Here is a 26,258-nt window from a genome sequence, read left to right on the forward strand (position 1 = left end):
AACATTGTTGGACCCTTCTATACCTTTGCAAGAATTTCTCTTGGACTGACCGTGCCTTTCTTTCTTTCCTTAAAGCAAAGCGGAGTGTCTCCTGCAAGCATCCGATGACCATGTTTGTCTGTCCGGCAAATGACCCAAGAGTGAAAGGAGTGGAATGTATGAAGAGCTGTCAGAATTATGATCTGGGCTGCGTCAGTCATGGATGCATCTCGGGTTGCCTTTGCCCGACTGGATGGGTAAGAAAGTTGAGGTTCTTCAAGAAAACGTGTGGAAGAACCATCAAGGCAACCTGCTTATTCTTCTAGCCTTTATATGTCCCTCCTATCCAGCAGGGATCTGAGGGCAGGGGAAGGGATTCAGCTGGTTCAGGACGGTTCGGGCGAACCGGGTGTTAAATTTACATCCGGTTCGCCGAACTGGTCGTTGAATACAAGGGGTGCAATGGCTCAGTGGTTAAAGACGCTCCGCTTCACCCAGAAAACTGACAGCCAGGATTCGAGACCTGAGTTTTTACAATGGGTGAGCTCCCATTCTTGCCTCAGCTCCTGCCCGTCTAACAGTTTGAAAGCACGCGAATGTGAGTAGATTAATAGGTACCACTTTGTGGGGAAGGTAACAACGTTCCCTGTGCCTTGGCGTATGGTCATGCTGGCCACATGATAATGAAAAATGTCTTTGGACAACACTGGCTAAGAAACGGAGATGAGCAACACCCCCTAGAGTCCAATACGACTGGATAGGAGAAATATTTACCTTTATTATGTGAATACAGCTGAGGAGTAACCCCAGTCCTCTCAAAGATCCTGTGCTTTGTCTGAATGTACCTCTATAGGGTTAAAGAAGTCAAGATGGCAATTGCAGCTACACGACTGAATGCTTTCATCATTTGGGGTTTGCAAAATTATATGATGGGATCTAAAAGTAGGAGTAGAATTTTACTGCCACTAGAGGGCAATATTATTCAGCTTTTTTTACTCTGTTCTACTTCCAGAGTTTGCTAAGGACTTCTCTGTTTTAAAACTTAGGAGCAATTAGGAATTATTGCAGCTTTTGGTACCCCTGTGTGTCAAAAACAAAGGGAATTTTTTTTTTTAGAGAAGGCTCAGAATATCCAGAGTGTTAGAAGGGAATTAAAATCTTATTAGTTGCTTCAGGCTGCAAGTCACAGTTCATATTTTTTTAACCAGTTCTCATTTATATAGAGTTGTTGATCCAGAGTTTTGAATTGGACTTGGTCAAAAAATAATTGGTCAATTGAGCTGTCAAATAATCCTCCAACCATGACCAGATGCTCTTACAGTGTTCAATGTTACTAAAAACAAATCATCGGTAGATTCAATGTTTTTCTAATTAACGGAACAGTTACTGGAAAAAAATGGAACCACTTCTTTAAAAGAAACCTAATTATGAAATTAAGGTCAAGGGGATTGAGCATGACATCATACAGATGTGGTGGCTTTTTTCAACATATTTTGACTAGTCTATGACCCTGGCAGTTTTGATAGTCTTCCAACCAGGTACAACCATGCTTATACTTATACCTGTTATCTAATACTTGCTTGACAAATAAAATAAATAAATAAATAAAAATAAATAAATAAATTGAGACTAGCATAACTTAGCTTCCAAGATCAGCTAAATGCTGCCACCTAGCAAAGTCATTGTGGAATGGTGTGATTTTAAGACTTGGAAAAGGTTGGAAGAAGGAGAGCCGGTTTACTGTGGTTAAGTCACTAGCCTAGAAACTGGGAGACTGGGAGTTCTAGTCCAACTTTAGGCATTGTTGGAAGAAATATCCATCTGGTTCAGTTCCAATCTGGGAGAAAGACACTGGAAACATGGAGGCTGATTGTAAAAATGGCTTAATGATGAAGTAGAACCATCAAGCACATGGTTCTGGGCAGCTGACCACATGGAGTTAAGAGTGGGTGGCTTTTATACCTTCTCTTGGGCTTTGCACTTGAACTTTCTGTTCCTGTGCAAGAACATGTATTCTATTGGCTGTTGTAGGGGTTATGTAGGGGTCATAGCTGGCTCTATAGGTTGTCTGAACTCCCAAGTTTGGTTGAAGTTTGGACTGCTGGGGATGGTGCAACTGATATGATGCAATGAAGGGGCTTTGGGCAATTCTTATTATGGCTGAGGGCTAATCCTACCTTTGTTGGATCTTGGGTGAGGGTATTTGTTTATGAATAGAGCTATCTATCTCTTTATCTCTTAAGTGCTGACATAGGCTATTAAGGAAGGTGAGGGCTGCTTTCCAAGAGTATGTTTCTCCATTTCTCACCCAGGGAAATATAATATTCTGCCTTCTTAATATTTCTCAAAATATTTCATTCTTCCAGGAGAGGGCTGGGTGCTAACTTTCTACAGCATGAAACTAGCTGAGTGACCTTGGGCCAGTCCTTTTCTCTTAACCTAGGAAGAAGGCAATGGCGTATCACTTCTGGGAAAAAAATAACTTTAGTTAAGATAAACAATACATTCTTCATTTATTTTTTTGGGAGAACCACTAAGATCATGACACATTTAATTTAAAAAGACTATGTTTTATATTTGCTTTATTCCAGTTTTAACAGTAATTTTGAAAGACATTTGTATGAAATTACAGATTGTTTTCCACACTTGGTGTCCATCCATAATCTGGCCTCCTTAATTTCAGCTCTAGCTATTGATGGTTGTCTATTAATATTTATGATTTATTATTCCATCGAGCTGGCCAATTGCAATTCGTTCAGCAGACGAATGGTTTAAATGTAATTCATTATTGAAACATGCTATTTTGGATTAATTTAATTTCTTAATTTCATTTCATTTTTACAAATGTGAATTCAGTAAACTGCACACACTTAATTTAAGAAATTAAGCCAATGGTGGCTTTAGTGCACATGCCAGCATAGCCATGTCGTTAAGGGGAGCTTTGATGAATAGCTGAGGAGGGAAACGGTTGTCCTCAACTCTTCATATTAGAATGACACAATAATAACTTTTTAAAAAGAATATAAGTCACCAGGCTGAGTTGCTTAGCTTTGTGAGACATCTACCCAACCCATCAGGGCAAGGATGCAGGGAATATCTATGGAGATCCTCAGTCATCCAGGTCATGGTTGTCCCAAAGTTCCTTTTTTCAGGAGGAAACTGGACTTCCTTGCCTTTTCTTTTGAAGACGTTTTGCTTCTCGTCCAAGAAGCTTCTTCAGAACCGAAGAAACTTCTTGGATGAGGAGTGAAAGGTCTTCAAAGAAAAACCAGAAAGTTCAGTTGCCTCTTGAAAAGCACCTTTGGGATGCAGGGAATGTTATGGTCTCCTCACCTAAGAAGATCCATTTAGTGCCATGATGGCGAACCTATGGCACGCATGCCACAGGTAGCACGCAGAGCTGTTTGTATGGGCACGTGAGCCCTGGCCAAACTTACCTTCATTGCACATGCGCGCGCCTCCCAGCTGATTTTTGGCCTGTTCGAGGGAAGCCTCGGGAGGCCGGGAGGGAGGCCGAAAAACGGGCTTTCCGGAAATACCGGAAGTGCTGAAATGGGCCTGTTTTCAGCCTCCCGAGGCTCCAGAGGTTTCCCTTGAGCCTCGGGAGGTGAAAACAGCTTCCCCCAGGCTCCAGAGGCCCTCTGGAGGCTGAAAACAGGCGCTTCTGGTATTTCCAGAAGGCCCGTTTTTCGGCCTCCCGAGGCTGCAGAAGTTTCCCTTGAGCCTCGGGAGGTGAAAACAGCCTCAAACAGGCTGAAAATCAGCTGGGAGGTGCATGAATGCACAGTGCAGGTAAGGGGGTGGGACGGGGGTGTTGCGTGTGCATGTGCATGCTCGGGGGGGCAGGGCACATTGCACTGTGGGTGCCGGCATGCTTTCGGCCCACCACAACAAACAGGTTCGCCATCACTGATCTGGTGGGACCAAGAAGAAGGGCCTTGTCTGTGGTGGGTCCCTCCCTATGGAACGTCATTTCATTGTAGATAAGAGTGGGTCCCATCTTAATGCTCTTTCAGAAGGCTTTGAAAATATGGTTTTGTCAGTGGTCCTGACGGTGGATCACAGGGTGACGTGGAGGCCATTAAGTGGTTTGTTTAATTGTTGTCTCCAGAAGAGTGGGACTTTATTTCTACAATAGCAATAACACTTAGATTTATATATCACTTCATAATGCTTTAGAGCCCTCTCTAAAAACTCTTCCAAACTGTTTGTCTTCCAAACTGAAAGCAGTCAGGTTAAAAAATGCTTAGAACAAGAATCACTTGTGATCTCAGTTTACTGCTAGATGATGCTTGTTCCCATGAGTTTTTGTGCGGCCATATAAATATAAATTTATATGGCTGTGGTGGCTCAGTGGCTAAGACGCTGAGCTTGTTGATCCGAAAATGGTTGGCAGTTTGAATCCCTAGTGCCGCGTAATGGAGTGAGCTCCCGTTACTTGTCCCAGATTCTGCCAACCTAGCAGTTCGAAAGCATGTAAAAATGCAAGTAGAAAAATAGGGATCCCTTTGGTGGGAAGGTAACAGAGTTCCGTGCACCTTCGGCATTTAGTCAAGCCGGCCACATGACCATAGAGACGTCTTTGGACAGCGCTGGCTCTTCGACTTTGTAATGGAGGTGAGCACCGCCCCCTAGAGCTGGAAACGTCTAGCATGTGTGTGTGAGGGGAACCTTTACCTTTATCTTATAAGTTTTATTGGCTATAAAAGTTAAATATCCATCTATTTCCGTTCTAGGTGCGACATAGAAATAAATGCATGGTCCCTGAGAATTGTCCCTGTTTTCACAACGGACAGGAATATGCTCCAGGACAAACAGTGACAAAAGATTGCAACACATGGTAAGAAACTAATCTCTTTGACGTTGATCTCCCATTTGGATCTTTTTAAAAAAAGCACCATCATTTTGAGGCACGGCCAATAAATGTTCATCTTTTTTTCAGGAGACATAGGCAACAAATGTAAAGAAATAGACAGGCAACATAGGCTATTTATAACAAGCATTGATAAACATTGTGTTATCCTCCATCATCCTTAGAAAAAGGGAACGAAAGTTACACTTGTTCAGCAGAGAATCAACCTGCCTTGTTTTTCATTAGTTCTCCTTCAGTTTGAGTAAAGAGAAGTGCACTCTGTGGACTTGTCCTGACTCCTGTGTTTTTTTTAAGCAGAGTGACTCTTACAATGCTGTAGTAGTAGCAAGAGCAATAGCATTAGACTTAAGTAATTCCTGATACCTCTTTTCAGCACTCTCTGGGTGGTTTACAATAGAGAATATTTGCATCTTGCCCCCAACAATCTGGGTCCTCATTTTACTGACCTCGGAAGGATGGAAGGCTGAATCAACCTTGAGTCCTGTCAGGATCGAAATCCAGGCTGTGGGCAGAGTTTGCCTGCAATACTGCATTTTCACCACTGCGCCACCAGGGAGAGCCCTGGACAGTGGGTAGCTGTTTTGTCTGACTCTCCTTAACTCCCTGCCTACAAAATGCAGGGAATAGAAATAGAAATAGAGATAGGGATAGGGATAGGGATAGGGATAGGAATAGAGTATAGTATAGTATAGTATAGTAGAGTAGAGTAGAGTAGAGTAGAGTAGAGTAGAGTAGAGTAGAGTAGAGTAGAGTAGAGTAGAGTAGAGAGTTCTTTATTGGCCGTGTGATTGGACACACAAGGAATTTGTCTTCAGTGCATAAGCTCTCAGTGTACATAAAAGCTATAAATGATAAATTGCCTTTACAGTGTCATGAGGAAGGGAGTAGAGGACTTTTTGCCTCCAAAGCTCCATGAGATATTGTAGAGAAGATCCACAAGTCTTTTGGGATGGATGTAGAGGTTCTGAATCTGGAGAAATCCAAGGAAGGACAACTTCCTGTCTTTTCTCAGAATGGCAATAGCTCTAGCCCTTAGACTTATATACCACTTCATAGAGTCCTTTCCAGCTCTCTCTAAGCAGTTTACAGAGTCAGCCTATTTCTCTCAACAATTTTGGGTCCTCATTTTATTGACGTCCGAAGGAGGGAAGGCTGAGTCAACCCTGAGCCTGTTTAGGATTGAACTCCAGGCTGTGAGCAGAGTTTGCCTGCAATACTGCATTGTAACCACTGCACCACCACAGCTCTAAATTAAAATAAAACCCTGCTAGAGATTTGGGGGAAATGCTGTCAGAAAAGTGAATGAGGTGGGCAAGGAACATCTTTTTTAAAATATTTTTTGTCTTTTATAAAACATCTCATTAGGTGAACAATGTGTTTCCAGATTTTACATTTCCATACAAACGTGACCATAATTACATACCAACTTTTATATCCAAATTAAAATCATATTATTACTTATTACCTTTTTCTTTAAATATAATCTCATACATTATTTAACAATATTATCCATATTCTTATTCAATTTCTATAATAATTATACGCATATTCTTACATCTATCACATTTGCAATTTTTTCTACATGCAATTATTCCATTCAAAGGTTTTTCCCCTTTTATTACCAATTTGCATATATATATGGGACACTGACTGCTTCCAGAAGTTCATTTCTCTGGTGCTTTTTGGAATGGCCAAGTCACAGCAAAACTAGAGGTGAGCCTTGGGGACAAATTTGACCTCTGAAGCTGAAAAAATGGGGTCCATTGAGTAAGGATTAAATACATGCCACCCAGACCAGAAGTTACGAAGTTTCAGGTCATTGCATTTTCTCCAAAGCAGAGGCATCACTTTCATTCAAAACATCTGTGATGATCCAGAGCGTGGCACAAAAGCAACAAAGTCACAAAAGTAGGTATAAAGTCCCTTTAATTCCTCCAACTTCGCTCCCAATGTCCAGTTATCATCAGCTGGAGAGAAAACTCTCCCAAGAACAATTTTTAAAGGGAAGAAATTCAGTCCGAACCCAAAGTACATATAAATTATAAATAAAAACCAACACAAACCACGCTGCAGCAATTAACAAGAGAGGGCAGGATAAGGAATTGCAGACTTCAAAAAATAATGAAACATACACAGTTGGGAGGATGCCAGAACCCAGATAAGACTTGACAAACAAAAATAATTCACGCTTTGCTCCCAGCAAGGTGCTGTGCGCAAACACCCTTTTTAAATCCTGTTTTCCCAGCTGCAGCTAATGAAGGGAATCAGGGCCCTTTTCTTCCCCATAACTCATGTTGCTCCCTTCTCCATTCCCCCCTGCATGCCCTAGGATGAAGTAGAGGTGGCCCTGGATCTTCCTCTGAATGCCCAGCCGGACTGTGCCTTTCTCCAGTTTCTTCCACAGCCACCAGAGCCACACTCCCACTCCCTGTCAGCTGCTCAACCTCCCCCTCAGAATCAGATTCCAACAGGGGCATGACACATCAAAATACAAAACAGAGTTTTGGTGAGCTCCAAAACAGTAACAGCTTCTGGTCTTTTGCAGCACCTGCCGTGCTCGAAAATGGGAATGTACGAAAAATGTCTGCGATGGAAAATGTTCGGTGATCGGAGCCGCTCATTACTTGACCTTCGATGGACTGAAATACATGTTTCCTGGGAGTTGTCAATATGTGCTTGTTCAGGTAAGACTTGGGATGTGATGCTCTAAGGCAGGGCTGTCAAAGTCAAGTCCTGTGGGCCGAATCCAGCCTGTGGGGTGCTTAGATCTGGAAACAGCAAAGGACCAGCCCGCGGTGCCTCTACCAGTGAAAACAGAGTTTGGGGGGGGGGCTTTGTTTTCACTGGGAGAGGTCTGCAGGAGGCCATTGTGTCTGAAAACGGGGCCTGGGCTCTGTTTTCACTGGCAGAGGGCTCACAAAACAAACTAAAAACAAAACAAAAGGAGAAATGTTTCCCCTTTTGCATTTGAACATGCAAGAAGGGGCAGGAATGGAGAAAAGGAAAGAGGAAAGACAAAGAAAAAGAAGGGAAGATGGGAAGAGAGCAAGGGAGGAAAAAGAAGGGAAGAGGGGAAGGAAGAAGAAAGGAGAAGGAAGGAAGAAAAAAGAAGGAAGGAAGGAAGGAAGGAAGGAAGGAAGGAAGGAAGGAAGGAAGGAAGGAAGGAAGGAAGGAAGGAAGGAAGGAAGGAAGGAAGGAAGGAAGGAGATTATAATGAGAGTGAGGGAGGGTCTGAGGGAAATCCTGCCTTAGAACTTGGCCACCACAGGTGTCCACAACACGAGTGACGTTGAGCTGGCCATGCCCCTCCCCCACGGTCAAACACAATCCTGATGTGTCCCTCAATGAAATTGAGTTTGACACCCTTGCTCTAAGGGGAAATGCAGAGGTGGCTTGGGATCATACCGAGAGTAAAATTACACCAAGAAGAATGCAAATATTGCTTTTCTTGAAGTGCTTTAGTAGTGTTGTCAGAGGTAATGGACATCACTGCAGGTTTCACATCTGGTTACATGGCTGGGGATCTTCAGTGAAGCTCAGATCTTCGTGCTGTTCACTGTCAGCCACTGAGAAGAGGGAGGGAAGCAGATTCATGAAAATCAACGTTTGACTCCCAAGGGTTTCTCCGAGAAACCCCAAGGGTTAGATTTTGGTTTTGAGGCTGCCCATTCTCCAAAACTCTGAAGGGCTTACAAAGGTTAAAACCACCCAAGTACAAATAATATAACACACAACAGGGACAAATCATAGAATCGGGCTGGAAGGGACCTTGGAGATCTTCTAGTCTAACCCCATGCTCAAGGTAAGAGTCCTCATGCCATCTTGGACAAATGGTTGTGCAAACTCTTCCTAAAAACCTCCAGTGTTGGAGCATCCACAACTTCTGGAGCCAAGTTGTTCCACTGCTTAATTGTTCTCACTGTCAGGAAATTTCTGGGGCTTCCTGGAGGTTTTTAAGAAGAGATTGGACAGCCATTTGTCTGAATTGGTACAGGGTCTCTTTTTTGAGCTGGGGGTTGGACTAGAACAGGGGTCCCCAACCACCGGTCCGCAGACCGGTACCGGTCCGTGGAACAAGTCCTACCGGGCCGCTGAGTTTGCTAAGCCGCCATCTTTTGATGAAAAGTGCTTCCGGTGAGCTTTTCCGGTAGAAAGCTCACCGGAAGCACTTTTTCATCAAAAAAGATGGAGCACTGCTAGCGCTCCGGTGAGCTTTTCGGGTAGAAAGCTCACCGGAAGCACTTTTCATCAAAAAGATGGCGGCGCCAGCGCTTCCGGTGAGCTTTTCTGGTAGAAAGCTCACCGAAGCACTTTTCATCAAAAAGATGGCGGCGCCAGCGCTCGGTGAGCTTTTCCGGTAGAAAGCCATTTCTATCCGGAAAAGCTCACGAAGGAGCCGCCATCTTTTTGATGAAAAAGTGCTTCCGTGAGGTCACCGGAAGCACTTTTTATCAAAAAAGATGGCGGCGCCAGCTAATGCCTGTACCAGGCAGCACCATAAAAAGGTTGGGGATACCGGGCCGCGGCATAAGAAAGGTTGGGGATCACTTGACTAGAAGACCTCCAAGGTCCCTTCCAACTCTGTTATTCTGTTATCCTTTTAGACCAGCGGTTCCCAAACTTTTTCAGTCATGGAACCCCATGGACATTTCCTCCCCCCACAGAATTGTATGTATGTATGTATGTATGTATGTATGTATGTATGTATGTATGTATGTATTCAGACAGCCAGGCGGCCAGCCTGCCCTGATTTTTACTAGCTATTTTCAACCCACAACTTCTTTCATCTACCCCTATTGCCTGAGCATTTTGCATAACATAGTAAATTTGGAAATCACGAGAAAACGTTTGAAATAGAACCACAAACACCTTTATTTCGATGCAAGATGGCCGGCCTTGAGCGGTTTTATTTTAAAATACATTCTAAAGTTGATTGCTGAGATTTTCTTTTCGCGGAATCCCTATGATTCTGGGGTGGAAACCCTCTGGTTCCCCGGAACACAGTTTGGGAACCGTGCCTCGGACTTTCATGGCAACCTCCGGAGAGAGGAACGTTTTGAAGATGGAGTCCCGTAAGGCCTCTTTCCAAAGTCTGCTGTTGCTCCTTCTTTCTTTTCAAGGACTACTGTGAAGATGACGGGGCTGGGTCTTTTCGGATACTGGTGGCCAAGGAAGGGTGCGGCTTTACCGGGGAGACATGCACTCGTAGCATTACCGTTTTGTTTGATGGTGGAGAGATCGAGCTGCATGGTGAAGAAGTAAGTTCACTCACTCCTTCATTGTTTCCACAGGATCATGTACGGGGATGGGCTGCTACCAGTTCTCCCCCAATTTGGGCAAACCCGTAGCTAATTTTATGGCCGTTTTATGGCTGGTTTGGTGAACTAGCAAATCCTACCCCTGGCTGGCCCTGCCCACCCTGCCCCTCACCTCCCAGGAGTCTCTACACAGCCCATTTTGGATCCCAGGTAAGTACAGGGCCTGCGTGAAGTCTGGGGACAACAAAAAATGGGCCACCCGGAGGCTCTGGAAGGCTGGAAATGGGCCTGTTTCCAGCCTCCAGAGAGCCTCCAGAGCCCAGGGAGGCCGTTTTTGCCCTCCTGGAGGCTTGAGGAAAACCTCTGGAGCCCAGGGAGGGCAAAAAAGGGTCTCCTGAAAGTTACGGAAGGTCGAAAGTGGGCCTGTTTCCAGCCTCCAAAGGGCCTCCAGAGCCCAGATAGGCTATTTTCACCATCTTGAAGACCCAAGGAGAGCCTCTGGAGTCCAGGGAGGGTGAAAAATGGGCTTCCTGAAAGTTCCAGAAGGCCGAAAGTGGGACTGTTTCCAGCCTCCAAAGGGCCTCCAGAGCCCAGGTAGGCTATTTTCACCATCTTGAAGACTCAAGGAGAGCCTCCGGAGTTCAGGGAGGGTGAAAAATGGGCTTCCTGAAAGTTCCAGAAGGCTGAAAGTGGGACTGTTTCCAGCCTCCAAAGGGCCTTCGGAGCCCGGGGAGGCTATTTTCGCCATCTTGGAGACTCGAGGAAAGCCTCTGGAGCCCTGAGAGGGCAAAAATGCCCTCCCCACACCATGATGCAGTAGGCCGACTAGGCCATGCCCACCATGGCCACACCCACCCAGCAACCGGGCAGAGAACCGGTTGCTAAAATTTTTGAAGCCCACCCCTGATTCTTGTGTTGAAGAGGAGATTTTGAAGGCTTCCTTTGAGAGGGCTCCAAGAGGGAACTTCTATTGAAAACGGATCAAATCCTTGGAGCAAAATATTTCCCACTGTTGGGTCTTCACAAATTTTCTGCTCAGACCTGCTGAGGGATGAGAGCCGTGGCATTTGAAACACATGATTCAAAATGGCGCTTGTAAACAGATAGTCCTTGACATACGACCCCAATGGAGTCTAAAAGCTCCATTTCTAAGCAAGGACTTATTAAAGAGAATTTTGCCCCATTTTCGCGGGACTCTGCTGAGCAGATTCAAAGCTGAAGTGCAAAAGAAGAAGTCTACTTCAGGAGTAGTTAAAATAATGGCTCGGATGAGAAATAATGTACCAATAACAATAGCAAAGGAATACCATTCAAAAGATAACCAGTGGGAGTATAGGTGGTCCTCAACTTATGACCACAACTGAGCCCAAAATTTATGTTGCTAAGTGAGACCATTAAGTGTGACTAGTTAAGTGAGTTTTGCCCCCATTTTACGACTTTTTCTTGCCACCGTTGTTAAGCAAATTGCCGCATTCATTCAGTTAGTGACACGGTTGTTGAGTGAATCCAGCTTCCCCGTTGATATTCCTCGTCAGGAGATCACGTGACCCAAGACACTGCAACCGTCATAAAGATGAGTCAGTTGCCCAGTGTGATGACCCGGGGCATGGCACAAAAGCAAAAAAGTCACAAAAATAGGTAAAGTCCCTTTAATACCTCCAACTTGGCCCCCAATGTCCAGTTAACATTGGCTGGAGATCAAACTCTTCCAAAAACAGTCTGCAAAGGGAAGAAATGCAGTCCGAACCCAAAGTAAAGGTAATTAGAAATAAACAACAACAACACAAACCACACTGAAATAATTAACACGGCAGGCCAGGATAATAAATTGTAGACTTCCAAAAGATAATGAAGCGCAAACAGTTGGGAGGACGCCAAAACCCAGATAAGCCTCAACAAAGATAATGCACACTTTGCTTCCAGCAAGGTGCTGTGTGCAAACGCCTCACTTATATCCTGTTCTCCCAGCTGCAACTAATGAAAGGGATCAAGGCCCTTTTCTCTCCTGTAAGCCACATTGCTCCCTTCTCCGTTCCTCCCTGCGTGCCCTAGGATGAGGAGGGGTTGGCCCTGGGTCTTCCTCTGAAAGCCCAGTCAGACTGTGCCCTTCCCCCGTTTCTTCCACAGCCACCGGAGCCACACTCCCACTCCCTGTCAGCTCCCCAATCCCCTTCTGAGAATCAGACTCCAACAAGGGCATGACACCGAGCATCCGAATTTTGATCATGTGAAACTGGGGATTCTGCAGACTGCAATGTCAAATGTGGGAGTAACAATCACATGTCATGCTTCTCATGCCGTTGTAACTTCAAACAGTCACTAAGCAAGTGGTTGTGAGTCAAGGAATACCTGAACTTTTTCTTCACAATGGAATTAACATCAGCCGATGTTTCTTGCCCGTGGAATATTCTGTTTTTCATTAAAGTAGAAAGCAAACCCTTGGCAGGATTCCAGCAATTGCTCTAATTAAAAATCATGATTCTTGAGACAAACTTCAAAAAACTTCAAATGATTTATTAGAGGCAACATACTGGCACTGCCCTGTATGAAGCCAACTCTAGCATAAGTCATTTACAGTCCCCCATGACTCCGGTTCCCCCCTCCTCCCTGGGTATGTCATAAATCAGATTCTCCAATTGAGCACATTCATGGTCTGGGTGTCATCATTCACGTTCTCCAATTAAATATATTCGCGGGCAAAAGCTCTGGTATTTTAGTTACAATCTTTTAAACGTAAGAGCTGGAATGTACTTTTCCTTTCAAACTGCTGCACTGCTCTTCCAGATTTCCTTCCTCCTGTTTTTTTATGGCAACTACTAAAACAGGCATAGGAATATTATTATTTAGAAGCTGACATGGAATCCCGTTATTGAAAGTTCTTTATTTTATTTTCTCTCATGAAGGTTAATGTCCTCACACCTCCGAGAGAAGAAGGCAACGTGGAAATTTTGAAGTCTGGCCGCTACTATATTCTGATACTAGGACAAGGGAGAATCTCCCTGACTTGGGATCAAAACATGGGAGCTACTGTCACCTTGAAAGAAAACTACAAAGTAAGTTGCTTCTGATTTATTACTTAGTATTAGCTTGTAAGTTGATGAAGATTCTCAGTCAAGTTGTTCTGACCCACGCCCCTTTTCAAGAAATCAAACACAATCCAAAAGGAACAGAAACCTTGTAATGCTTTTACAAAATAATTAGCTTTGATAAGCACAAGTCTTGCCAAACTGTGCGAGACTTGCCAAAAGATAACAGACAAGAAATAATTTGCAATATAAGAATCTTCAAATACAAATTCAGGATACTGGAATGTCCACGAGTCTGGAGTTTCAAAACGTTTTTGCCTTCTGCAAAGTACGTTTGTTTCACAGCTGGCTTTTATCTTCTTGAAGGAGGGGCCATTACTTTGCAGCCTTACTCCTGAGTCACCCATGCTGTTGCAGCTGCTCTTTCCTACGAGCAATCCTGCGCGCATGCGCACTTAGCATAGGCTCCTTGGGAACCTCCTCATCACTGCTGCCATCCCCCACAATCTCTGAAGGCAGCAGTCTACTCCCTAATGGTCCTGGCCCCTCATCTGAGTCCTTGCTCTCCTCAGCTGTCCGCAACTGCTGCTGCCTAACCACAACACAAGTAGACAGAGTTGTCTGGAAGTGGAAGTTGTTATGGCAGTTGGGCTTGTTTTCTTTTTGCCATGAAAATGTTTTGCTACTTCTCCAAGTAGTGTCTTCAACCTGAGCAAGTTGGTTAGGGGGACCCTCAGACTGAAGAAGCTACTTGGAGAAGGAGAGAAACCATTTCAGAAAAAGAAAAAGAAAAGAAGTTCAGATGCCCATGACTTAGATTCCAGATTAGTAATCACTTGTTTACTTAGTTATGCACATTAGAACAAAACAGAACAGAACAACAGAGTTGGAAGGGATCTTGGAGGTCTTCTAGTCCAACCCCATGCTCAAGCAGGAAACCCTACACCACACTTCAGACAAATGGTTATCCAACATCTTTTAACAAACTTCCAGTGTTGGAGCATCCACAACTTCGGGAGGCAAGTTGTTCCACTGATTAATTGTTCTCACTGTCAGGAAATTTCTCCTTAATTCTAGGTTGCTTCTCTCCTTGATTAGTTTCCATCCATTGCTGCTTCTCCTGCCCTCAGGTGCTTTGGAGCAGGGGTCAGCAACCTTAAACACTCACAGAGCCACAAGGTCCTAACTGGAAGCCCCTGTTCAATTCTGGAGCTGACCGGAAGTCCGGTTTCCCCCACCATAGAGTCTCCTCCTAGAACGGCACCCTTTTTCCTCTACCTGTCCTAACCGAAAGCCCTATCAATTGTGGAGCCGACCAGAAGTCCAGTTCCCCCACCATAGAGTCTCCTCCTAGAACGGCACCCTTTTTCCTCTACCTGTCCTAACCGAAAGCCCTATCAATTGTGGAGCCGACCAGTAGTCCAGTTCCCCCACCATAGAGTCTCCTCCTAGAATGGCACCCTTTTCCCTCTACCTGTCCTAACCGAAAGCCCAATCAATTGTGGAGCCGACCAGAAGTCCAGTTCCCCCACCATAGAGTCTCCTCCTAGAATGGCACCCTTTTTCCTCTACCTGTCCTAACTATCAATTGTGAGCCGACCAAAGTCCAGTTCCCCACCATGAGTCTCCTCCTGTGGCAGCTGACCTGTCCTAACAAGCAACAAGGGAGCTGCAGGAGCGCAGAGAGGACTGAAAGAGCCCCATGCAGTTCCAGAGCTGCGGGTTGCCGAACCCTGCTTTAGATAATAGTGGATCAACTATTCTCTGTGGCAGTCCCTCAGATATTGGAACACTGCCACTCATTAATGAATAGTCTTAATTCATAGTCTTCCTGTTGAAGGAGAATGAAGATGACATTTCTTTGGCTTGTTCCTTGAAAGGATAAAGTCTGTGGTCTGTGTGGGAATTTCGATGACGTCCCAAACAACGATCTGAGAAGCAGCCGGAAGCAGATTGAGGTTGATCCGAGTGACTTTGGGAATTCTTGGAAAGTTCACTCCCAGTGTGCTGACGTCAGAAAGGTATTTGTAAAAAAGAAAGGTGTTGCACCTTTGAGGGTGGCAATATCTGTCTGTGTTTCAGAATGCTTTAACATCAGGGTAGGGAAACCAGAAGGTTATCCTAGATTCGTGATGGCTGTTAGGGATATACACCCTAGCAGAACGTGCAACGGCAGTCTAGCAGACAGGCAGATATGTGAGATAATAACGTTGTAGTAGCTTACATTCAGTAAGACAGATACACTGTGCAAGTTAAATAGTTTTTATTCCAGCAAGAGTTATAGCATAGTCAAAACAGTCCATATATCATACACTAAGTTCAGTCCATCCGGTGGTTATTCAGTTCGCAAAGTCCAGTGTCGAAAAAGAGGTCAGTAAACTTACAATCAATCAGTCCTGTGATATATCTCTTTTGCAGTCAGAGATATGAAGAAAATCAAACCTCCTTTCTTCTTCTCAGCAAACACGCAGTTTATCACCATCAATCCTTCATTGTCAGCATTCCAGTAAAAGCCGAGGAAAAACAGTGAGCTCTCTTGCTCCCTCTTATGGTGATTTTACAACCGCACCCAAAAACTTGGTTTACAGTTTAAAGTGATACATACACTTAAACTCACTAACATAGTTTATATATTATTTTACTCAAACTAAGTTAGGTAACCAATGTTATCCCTAACATTGGCGAACCTATGGCATGCATGCCAGAGGTGGCATGCAGAGCCCTCACTCTGGACACGCGAGCCATCGTCCTAGCTCAGCTCCACTGCGTATGCATGTGCGCCTCCCACTGGCCAGCTGTGTTTGGGCCTCCCATGCATGGAGGTGGGGCACATGCATGGGGGGGGGGACACCGGACAGCACATGCAGAGGGGCAGGGTGCATGCGGGGGGATGCGTGCGCATGGCATTTTGGTGATGCATGCATGCATGTGCATTTTGGGCACTCAGTACTGAAAAGGTTAGCCCTCACTGTCCTAGATCTTCCAACTCTAATGTGGCTAATGATAAAGAAGGAGAGCATGATGACTCGGGGAAAGACATAGAGGCAACACAGCCAGCTGAAAGTTCAAAATTCCCCTTTATTGCTCCAACTTTTCCCCCAAACGCTTCCACGTTTATGGCAAGTCTCTTTCTCTCTCTCTCTCTCTCTCTCTCTCTCACACACACACACACACATACACATACACATACACACAACACACGCCCCTCCAGCAGCCTCTGGCTGCAAGTAATCCAGCAAAATGCTGTTAGCACATTGGCTTCCAGGCAAGAAATCCAGCAAGGCATGGGAACAAGGCAATGAGTTCCACGAAGCAAAGGAATTAGGCAAGAATTCCAGCAGAACTCCAGACATCAGCAACGGCACACAAAACTCCATGAATTTCAGCGTTTGTTCCCGACACGCACCCCTCCCCACAGTGTCTCCTTAAGTCTCAGTCCCTGGGTGTGCCTTGTGAAGAGGGGCGGGGCGCTCTGCTCCTGAGTAGTCGGGTCAGTCTGTGCTGTTCTCGCCTTCTCTCAACTCTCCAAGCTCAAGGATCAGGAGGGGGCGGTCCTTGCTCATCGCCTGAGCTCTGTTGCTCCTCATCTCCATTGCCTGGCCTCTCTTGGTTGTCCTTCCCCCATTTTTCCCTGCTGGAAAACATCCGAAACCCGAGGGACCTGAGGCTGCCTTGTCTTGCTCCTCCCCATGTTCCTCTGAAGCCAACGAGGCTGCCCCCTCAAACTATTTTGGCCCCAGCTCCGGCTTGTCCTCCTCTGCAGACTCGGGCTCTGACGGGGCCATGACAAAGAACTCCTTCTCCTGGATGGTTAGAAGTAATCTGGAAAACTACATAATTTCTGTGTGTGGTTTGGAATGGAGGTTAAATCCCTCTTTCTCCATCTTTGGAAACATTAAGACGTATGGACTTCACTTCCCAGAATTCCTGAGGTCCACCCATCTTAAAATGGCCAAGGTTGGGAAAGGCTACCCTAGACCAGGGGGGCGGGTCTCCAAGACCCGGCAACTTTAAGAGATGCATGGCTGGCTGAGGAATTCTGGGAGTTGAAGTCCACAAGTCTTTTAAGTGGTCAAGTTGGGAGATCCCCGCCCTAGACCATTTGGAAGGCCAGAATACGAACAAGCATCTTTGTTTTTTAAATGAAGAGCCTTTCAGCCTCGGTGATTTTGTTCCTTGAAGGGTTAGTAAGTCATCTTTATACTATTCATAACACAAAATAATATAATCATCCTACTATCTCCGGGTAAGTGAAATGGAAACTCTACTCACTATCATGGTTTTCAAGTGCATAGAATTAGGGTGCTACAGAAAATTCAGAGAAAACCAAAGACTTTGCAACTTAAATTAGATTATTTATCCCAGGCAAAATGCCAGCTACCATGTCTTCAAAATGCAAGAGAAGAAAAACTCTTGGCTTTAGATTGTGTGAGAATCAGATTTTATTTTTTCCTAAGAAATGAAAGCCAGATCTTTTGATGCATTCCCACACATTTAGATGTATGTCTATGATTTCCGAGAAAGGAGGATTAGCTCTCATCTTTTTTTAATGACCCCATAATCCCTTGCAGGGTGGAGTCTGGGCAATGGAATGGAGCTGAGTGTTTACTGGCCGGATGCCCTTCCTGTCACCAATCTGGAGTTATATTCAGCAGATATATTCTCATTGTGCCCAGAAAGAGAAATATCTGCCTGTACCTAGAATTGAACTCACAGCCTCCTGATAGTGAGGCAAGAGCTCCATCGCTAGGCCACCGCACCACCCTTAGCTCTCATTGCTATGAAGATGCTAAATTGACAGGTAATCGAGGACTGCCGTATTTCTTGGCATTATAATGTATTTCTTCTCTTTTTGCAGCTTTCCCAAGGGCAGGACCTGGCGTCTTCACTGTGCAATGGTAACGTATTAAAAAGGGCGATGGTGGAGACATCGTGCAGCGTCTTGAACAGCGATCTCTTCAAAGAATGCAAAAAACTGGTAAGCCATTTCTTATCCAGATAATAATTCTCATTCTGGCTCCTGTGGCTGGATAACCATTTGTCACTTGAATTAATCACTAACTGTTCAACTATTACAAAGTCTGCACTACTATTACTGTTAATCTTCTCATCACTCCTTATCACCCATCCCCTCCCACTTGTGACTGTATGACTGTAACTTTGTCGCTTACGATTTATATTGACTGTTTCCTAGTATGATTTGATTGCTGATTGTACCCTATGACTATCATTAAGTGTTGTACCTTATGATTCTTGACTCTTGACAAATGTATCTTTTCTTTTATGTATATTGAGAGCATTTGCACCAAGACAAATTCCTTGTGTGTCCAATCACACTTGGCCAATAAACTATTCTATTCTATTCTATTCTATTCTATTCTATTCTATTCTATTCTATTCTATTCTATTCTATTCTATTCTATTCTATTCTATTCTAACCTCAATGCTTAGTATTAATAAAGATGAATATTTATTTTATTTTTATCTGTTTGTCAAACATGTACAAGATAACAAGTTATTAATATAAACATGAACAAAGGGAGTAAGTACAGATAAATGGGGACAGTAAGACAGGGACGGTAGGCACGCTGGTGCGCTTATGCATGCCCCCTTTAAGGACCTCTTAGGAATGGGGTGAGGTCCACGGTAGACAGTTTAAGGTTAAAGTTTTGGGGATTTGAGGATGTAACAACAGAGCCGGATAGGGTGTTCAGGCATTGACCACTCTGTTGCTGAAGTTGTACTTTCTGCAATCGAGTGTGGAGCAGTTTTCCTTGAGTTTGTATCGGTTGTTTGCCCATGTGTTATTGTGGTTGAAGCTGAAGAAGTTGTTGATGGGCAAGATGTTGTAGCAGACAATTTTGTGTACTATGCTTAGATCAGACCACAGGCGGTGCAGTTCCAGATTGTCCAAGCCAAAAATTTTGAGCCTGGAGGCATAGGGAATTCTATTGTGAGTGGAGGAGTGGAGAACTTTTCTCGAGAAATACCTCTGAACTCACTCGTGTTCATGTCCGATTTACAGTGCGGGTTCCAGGTGGATGAGCTGAATTCAAGAATTAGTCTGGCAAATATATGTGTCCAAGGATAATATTGTAGGATCCAATCTGGGTCAGTCACCAGGATCCGAGGTTCAGTTTTCCAAGCTTTCAGACTTGACAAATCCCAACAAGTGGACATGCGATAAAACAAAAAAAAAATGTGGAGTATGGTTCATATCTTAATACAGAAAATTTTGAAAATGGAGATAAAAATGAAACCAGAACTTTTCCTTTGGGGCCTAATGGAAAAAGAACTGGAGAAAAAAATTGGAACTTTGTTATTATATATGTTGACCGCATTAAGACTATTGTATTCACAAAATGGTTGCAGAAGTTGATGGAGTTGGCCAAAATGGCAAAATTGACCACTTTGATTGAAGAAAAGTACTTTTGTTTCCACATAGAAAATGCTTCAGAACTTCATGCTTGATGTGGAGAAGAATGAAATGTTGATTTTGGGTTTCAGAGTAGACTGATAGATCTTTATAGAAATGGCTTGTTCATATTATTATGAAAAAGCAAAAAGTTGTTATTTGATGTTAATATCTTATTTTACTGCAACAGAGAGTTGGAAGTCAATGCTTCTTTTTCTTTTTCTTTTTTTATCCTTCCTCACTTTTCTTTCCCCTTTCCTACCCCAATGCTTTTCTATTTACTTTTGAGTTTTGTATTTTGCGATATTTTATAACTCAACTAGCTCGATATCCGTGCTTCGCTATGAAACTATGTGGTCGGGCTTAGTTTTTGGGCAGGAAAATAAGGGGAAAAAATTTCTGCCTCTGCCTAGCAGCATCCATCGGTATTCATCTGGCTAGTGTCCTGTCAGTGTGTTTGGAAACTGAAAGGATATTTGCAGTGTGAGCAAGAAGGAGACGGCAAGGAGCCTGAGCGTGGCTTAGCTCAACTGTTCTGTGTTAGGAATCTGTACACCAATTAGTTGGGTTGGCAATATATAAACCAACAATGTATGTTTGTAGCTTTAAGACAAAATCACTGTATTGATTTATATTATATTCTGATTGGTTGATTATATTGCAAATTACCATAAAAGGGAGCTAGAGATCATAGCTTGCTCTCTCTGACATTCTGTTGCTATCTAAGGTTCTCTGTTGTATTTATGCTATGCTTATACTTTGATATCTTTGTTTACTGCAAATGACAAAGGCAACCGGTAAGAAGACTTTGTAATTGGATATTCTTTGGACTGTTAAACGTATATGACCTGGACCGTTTATTGGACTGTGATATTTCTTAAAGTAAACTTTAACTCAATTTAGTGTATCTGTGTGTGGCTGAATAATTATTCATAACTACTCTCATAAACGTTTCCATGTGCATATCAGAGGTGGTATTCAGCAGGTTTTGACAGTTCTGGAGAACCAGTAGCAGAAATTTCAGAGTAGTAGTTCTGACTGGAGATTTTACAGTCTCCTTCCCCTGCCACGCCCACCAAGCCACACCCACAGAACTGGTAGTAAAAAAATTTGAATCCCACCACTGGTGCATATCCTTGTTACTCAAGGGTTATTCTGTACATATCATAACATTATTTATTTATTTATTTGATTTGTCAATCGCTTACAAGATAATAGGTATAAGTATATACATAGTTATGAATACATGAAATGGGTACATATAAGAAAAATAAAAGAAACAATAGGACAGGGACGGTAGGCACGTTGGTGCGCTTATGCACGCCCCCTACAGACCTCTTAGGAAAGGGGTGAGGTCAATAGTAGACAGTCTAAGGTTAAAGTTTTTGGGGTTTGGGGAAGAAACCAATTATGTACTAAAGCTGCTTGGTGCTGTGAAACTGAAACTTCTCTGCTTGTGTTTTGCATTTGGAAGAGATTTCTTTTCAGGTGGGGAGAGGGAGTAGAACTCCTTAGCATCAGAGCATGTTAATAATAATAATATATGAAATACTAATAGCTTTGATGGTCATTTCGAAAAATCCTTTCTTAGTGAGCACCTAGAAACCAAGAAAAACATATGTGCCAAATTTCAACTTTATAGGCTTTATAAAGGCTCTGGAGATTTTGTGATGATGCATGCATGGTATTTCGCTTGTATATATGTAGATAAAAACATTAAACAAGACAAATCTTGACAAGTTCCCTGAGGATGGGCTCCATCACGAGTCCAAAAGCTCAGAAAACTAAATCTCTAGTCCCGGTGACCGATCCAGATTGGAATTGTGCAGGTGCTTAAGTGCTTGATGCTTAGTGTTGCAGAGTGCTCCTTCCTTGGTTTTCTGTAGCAGATGCTCTGTGGCCTCCCATTTCTTTCTAATTTGGCAATCTGAGATGAAGCAGTGGAAGAATCCAACTTCTTCTACCCAGCTGTGGAGCTGCTGTTCTGCCCTTAGAGAGGTTCCTTGCCCTGAAGAGCTGACTGTTGGCAGGAGCTGGTTTATGGGACCTCCTAAAATCTAGAGTGCAAAGACGAGTCACCTTGTTCCTTGCAGCTGTGGAGATCTTCTCAGGAGCATCAGAGTTTGACTTGTACTATTACCGTCACAGGTGGATCCTGAGCCTTATGTGGAAATCTGCACGTACGACACCTGTGTTTGTGAGTCCGTTGGGGACTGTGCATGTTATTGTGATGCCATTGCTGCTTATGCCCATGCTTGTTCCCAGAAAGGGGCAGTGATCCAATGGAGGTCTCCTACTCTATGCCGTAAGTACTGGGGAGAGAATGTGGGGAGAGGAAGGGGAGAAGGTGGGAGAGAGAGGCAGAGAGGGGGAGAGAGAGGGAGAGAGGGGAGAGAGAGAGAGGGAGAGGAAGAGGGAGGGAAGGAGAGAGAGAGAGAGGAGGAAGAAGCGGAAGAGGAGGAAAGAGAGGAGGGAGAGAGAGAGGGAGAGAAGGGGGAGAAGGAGGCAGAGAGGAGAGAGGGAGAGGGAAAGGAGGAGAGAGAGGGAGAGAAGCGGGAGAGGGAGAGAAAGGGGAGAAGAGGGGGAAGGAGAAGGAGAGAGAGAGGCAGAGAGGGAGAGGAGAGGGGAGAGAGAGGCAGAGAGGGAGAGAGGGAGGGAGAGAAGGGAGAGAAGGGGGAGAGGGAGAGAGAGAGGCAGAGAGCGAAAGGAGAGGGAGAGAGAGAGAGAAGGAGAGAGAGAGAGAGAGAGAGAGAGAGAGAAGGAGGGGAGAGAGAGGGAGAGAAGGGGGAGAAGGAGAGAGAGACGCAGAGACGGAGAGGGAAAGGAGGAGAGAGAGGGAAAGAAGGGGGAGAGGGAGAGAAGGTGAGAGGGAGGGAGAGAAGGTGAGAGGGAGAGAGAGAGGGAGAGGGAGGGAGGGAGAGGGGGAGAGAGAGCACACAGAAAGGAGCTCAAAGATGATTAGGGGATTGGAGTCTAAAAGATATAAGAACAGTTGCAGGAATTGAGTACGTGTACTCTAGAGAAAAGAAGGACTAGGGGTGACATGATAGCAGTATTCCAAGTATTTGAGGGGCTGCCACAAAGAAGAGGGGACAACCTACTTTCCAAAGCACCAGAAGCCAAGATAAGAAACTATGGATGGAAACCAATCAAGGTGGGATCCAATCCAAAACTAAGGAAGAAATTTCTTAACAGTCAGAACAATTAATCGGTGGAACAACTTACCTCTAGAAGTCAAGAATGCTCCAACACTGGAAGTATTAAAGAAGAGATTGGACAACCATTTGTCTGAAATAATGTAGGGTTAAGCAGGCATTTTATTACCCAACTAGGTTGCATCATCAGTGCTAGTTCAGATCCTATCAGATGCTAGCACTGATGATTATTATGTAGTTTGGGTAGTGAAACATCTGCAAGAAAACAAGCAGGCTGAGAGAGCACCTCATCTACAGATGTTCACTTTTTTTAAAAAAAAATTGAAATGATTACATGGTGCAAGCATCCCATCATTTTTTATTTGGTTTATTGTAGCACAAAGTTGTGAAAGCATGAACAAAGTGGAGGAAGAATATCAATGCGAATGGCGATACAACAGCTGTGGTCCTGCCTGTCCCAGGACGTGCCAGCACATGGACCCAATAGCATGTCCCGTGAAGTGTGTTGAAGGATGCCATCCACACTGTCCTGCTGGTAAGCATCTCCACTCCATGCACTATGTCTGGTCAGGAGGACTTTACTCAGAGTTTCACTCTTACCTAAATAAGATGTGATGACCCAGGGCACAGCTCAGAGGTAACAGGCAGCTGGCAGTTCAAACTGCCCCTTTATTGCTCCAAATTTCCACAAATGCTTCCATGTTTCTGGCAAGTCTCAGAGCAAAGTGATCTCTCTCTCTCTCTCTCTCTCTCTCTCTCTCTCTCTCTCTCTCTCTCTCTCTCTCTCTCTCTCCTCCTCCACAAATGCTTCCATGTTTCTGGCAAGTCTCAGAGCAAAGTGATCTCTCTCTCTCTCTCTCTCTCTCTCTCTTTCTTTCTCTTTCTCTTTCTCTTTCTCTTTCTCTCCACACAAACACCTTAAGCAGCCTCTGGCTGCAAATAGTCCAGCCCAACACTATGAGCACCACGGCTGCAGTGCAAAAAATGCAGAAAGAATGCAAGGAATCTAGGAAGTCCAAACGTCGGCACTCAACACTCCATGAATTTCAGTGTTTATTCCCGACATGGACCCCTCCCCACAGCATCTCCTTAAGTCTCAGTCTCCAGGTGTGCCTTTTGAAGAGGGGCGGGGCGCTCTCCTCCTGAGTAGCTGGGTCAGTCTGTGCTGTTCCCGCCTTCTCTCCACTCTCCATGCTCAAGGATCAGGAGGGGGAGGTCCTTGCTCATTGCCTGAGCTCTGTCTCTCAAATTCACTGCTTAGCCTCTCTTGGTCATCCTGCCCCCCTTCCTCCCTGCCTACAAGCTCTCCTAATCCTGAAAGGCCCTGACCTGACTGGGCCTGCTCCTCCCCATTTTCCTCCCCTTGATCTCCATATGCTCCAGTTTCGGCTCATCTTCCTCTGCAGATTCAGGCTCTAACAGGGGCATGACATAATATGATTATTTTCTCTCGTTTGAAGGAGGGAGAAGCTACTTATGGGTTTTCCTGTTGTCCTTCAACTTTCCAATGCTTGGATCGGTAATGACATTTGGTCATGACTGATTGGAGATACAACATGATTCAGATTTAGGAAACGTGGTTGCGTGGTTACAAGGTTGGACTCTGCCACGGGAAGTCCCTCATTTATATTTCATCTCTCCACTCATCTTAGCTGAGTTGGTTTCAGCTAGTAGAGCAGACCCAAAGATAATACTCCTAACTTAACCTTCCTTTAGGAGGCTCTTGTAAATTTTACTCTGATGATGCATGCAAAGGATTTGGGATCTTGAAAGTGAGAAAGAATGAAGGGGAGGGGAGGGGAGGAGAATAGAATGGAATGGAATAGAATAGAATAGAATAGAATAGAATAGAATAGAATAGAATAGAATAGAATAGAATAGAATAGAATAGGTGTCCAGATTATGGATAGTTTTGGTATTCTGGCAGAGGCTTTCCTCTTTCTTTTGAAGAAATAAAATAAATGCAATTCTTTTCTCTGTATTTAATTCAGTAACAGACATCCGGGAACAAGAGAAATGAGTTGAAAAGATCTTTATCCATCTATTCTTTATTTTAATAAATTAAACTGTGTCCCAACATCTTTACAAATTATAATATGCGCCTATATGTGTGTGGGCAGTGTGAGTAAGAGAGAATAGTACAGATGTCAGGTATTAATTTCCAAAGGAAATATCAACAGGCTTCTGCCTCCTTATCTTGAAAGACCAAAATTCCAAGAAGTGAGTTCATAGAATTAAATTCATAAGAGTTACGATGCCCATCCTTGTTATTTCTTATTCTGAATGGAGAATCATATTGTGTAGATAGTAGCACCCCAGAGCAAAATATTTATGTTCCAAAGAAATTCAGAATTGTTTACAAATATTGGATCATATGGAACCAATTAATTTTTCATTTTAAATGAAAGGGGTATTTCATAAAGGTACGTATTTGGTCGCCATTTGTATCATCTTTTGACATTTTTGATCAGACAGGAAGACATTCAACATTTTGGTCAATGGGCCTCTATATTCCAGCCTGTTTTAGTATGTACTTTATTGGAAAACAATTCTATATCCTTTTCTCTTTCTGAAGTGATCCTGCAATCCAGATGTTAATAAATAGAAGGGGGGAAGAGTGTGTGTTGTTTGGCAGCTGGATTCAATTGTTGATCTTTAACTCAGTTCTAGACTTTGCTTTCTTTACTCCTCGTTTCCCAATGTCCTTCTTCCCCAGAAGTAGGAAGGAATGATCAATCAGTAAAGTTGCTATGGAACTAACTTGAAAAAAAATGTCACAGAACCAACTGAAGAGTAGAAGAATTGAAACATGGATGGCACCACTAGAATTGCTAATTGCCCTGTTTCCCTGAAAATAAGACCTATACCAAAAACAAGACCTAGCATGTTTTACATGTGTGCCTAATATAAGCCCTACCCCCAAATTAAGCCCTACTTAAGAGCCTGTGCAGCTGGCCACCTGCTCATTCTGTCTGATTGCTTGCAGTGGTGCAGCCATGAGATGAGGCGGAGTGGTGGTGGAGCTGCCCCACCTGCTCTGCACTGGCTTATCTCAGGCCCACCATATCCAGCCCATCCATACCCTGACAACTGCCTTGCAGTGGCAGCAGTGGAAGTAATGTGCAGCAGGAGCCTAGATGGCCACAATCCTACTAGTTCTACTTGCTTCCCACTGCAGCAGAGCAGGAGGGTGAACAGTATGTCGGTGCCGTGGCCACGAGGCAGGTGTCAGGGCATGGATGGCCTGGCCTGGCCTGAAGTAAGCCGGTGTGAGGTGCATGGGGTAGCTCCACCTCCCACCTCAACTTGTGGCTGCAGTACTGGTGTGTCGCTCAGCCTCCTGCCCTGCCACGAGCAAGCAGAAGCCTCCCATACTTGGAAAAAAATAAGGCACCCCTGAAAATAAGCCCTGGTGCTTATTTTGGGGCCTAAAAGAAAATAAGACCCAGTCTTATTTTTGGGGAAACATGATATTTGGGAGATGTGCCTGGCAGCTTGAAAGGAGAACCTCTTCTTGCTGTCTTTTGGTGTTATCTGAGCTTGGTTGTTTTG

General features: G+C 44.1%; 1 protein-coding gene across 1 annotated transcript in view; it reads left to right on the forward strand.

Moving 5' to 3' along the window:
• The window catches only part of VWF (von Willebrand factor), a 176,714-nt gene that overhangs the window by 67,322 nt on the left and 83,134 nt on the right, over positions 1–26,258 (forward strand). Inside the window, exons 18-26 of the mRNA XM_026679287.2 lie at positions 76–236; positions 4,716–4,819; positions 7,398–7,536; positions 9,973–10,110; positions 13,014–13,163; positions 15,017–15,157; positions 17,995–18,114; positions 21,700–21,856; positions 23,083–23,241. Coding sequence (XP_026535072.2) covers positions 76–236; positions 4,716–4,819; positions 7,398–7,536; positions 9,973–10,110; positions 13,014–13,163; positions 15,017–15,157; positions 17,995–18,114; positions 21,700–21,856; positions 23,083–23,241 — 1,269 coding nt within the window. The remainder of the gene's footprint in view (positions 1–75; positions 237–4,715; positions 4,820–7,397; positions 7,537–9,972; positions 10,111–13,013; positions 13,164–15,016; positions 15,158–17,994; positions 18,115–21,699; positions 21,857–23,082; positions 23,242–26,258) is intronic.

Source organism: Notechis scutatus, chromosome 6 (genome assembly GCF_049901735.1).
Source record: "Notechis scutatus isolate UNSWTSFEM ecotype Mainland chromosome 6, rNotScu1.2, whole genome shotgun sequence".
Taxonomy (NCBI): domain Eukaryota; kingdom Metazoa; phylum Chordata; class Lepidosauria; order Squamata; family Elapidae; genus Notechis; species Notechis scutatus.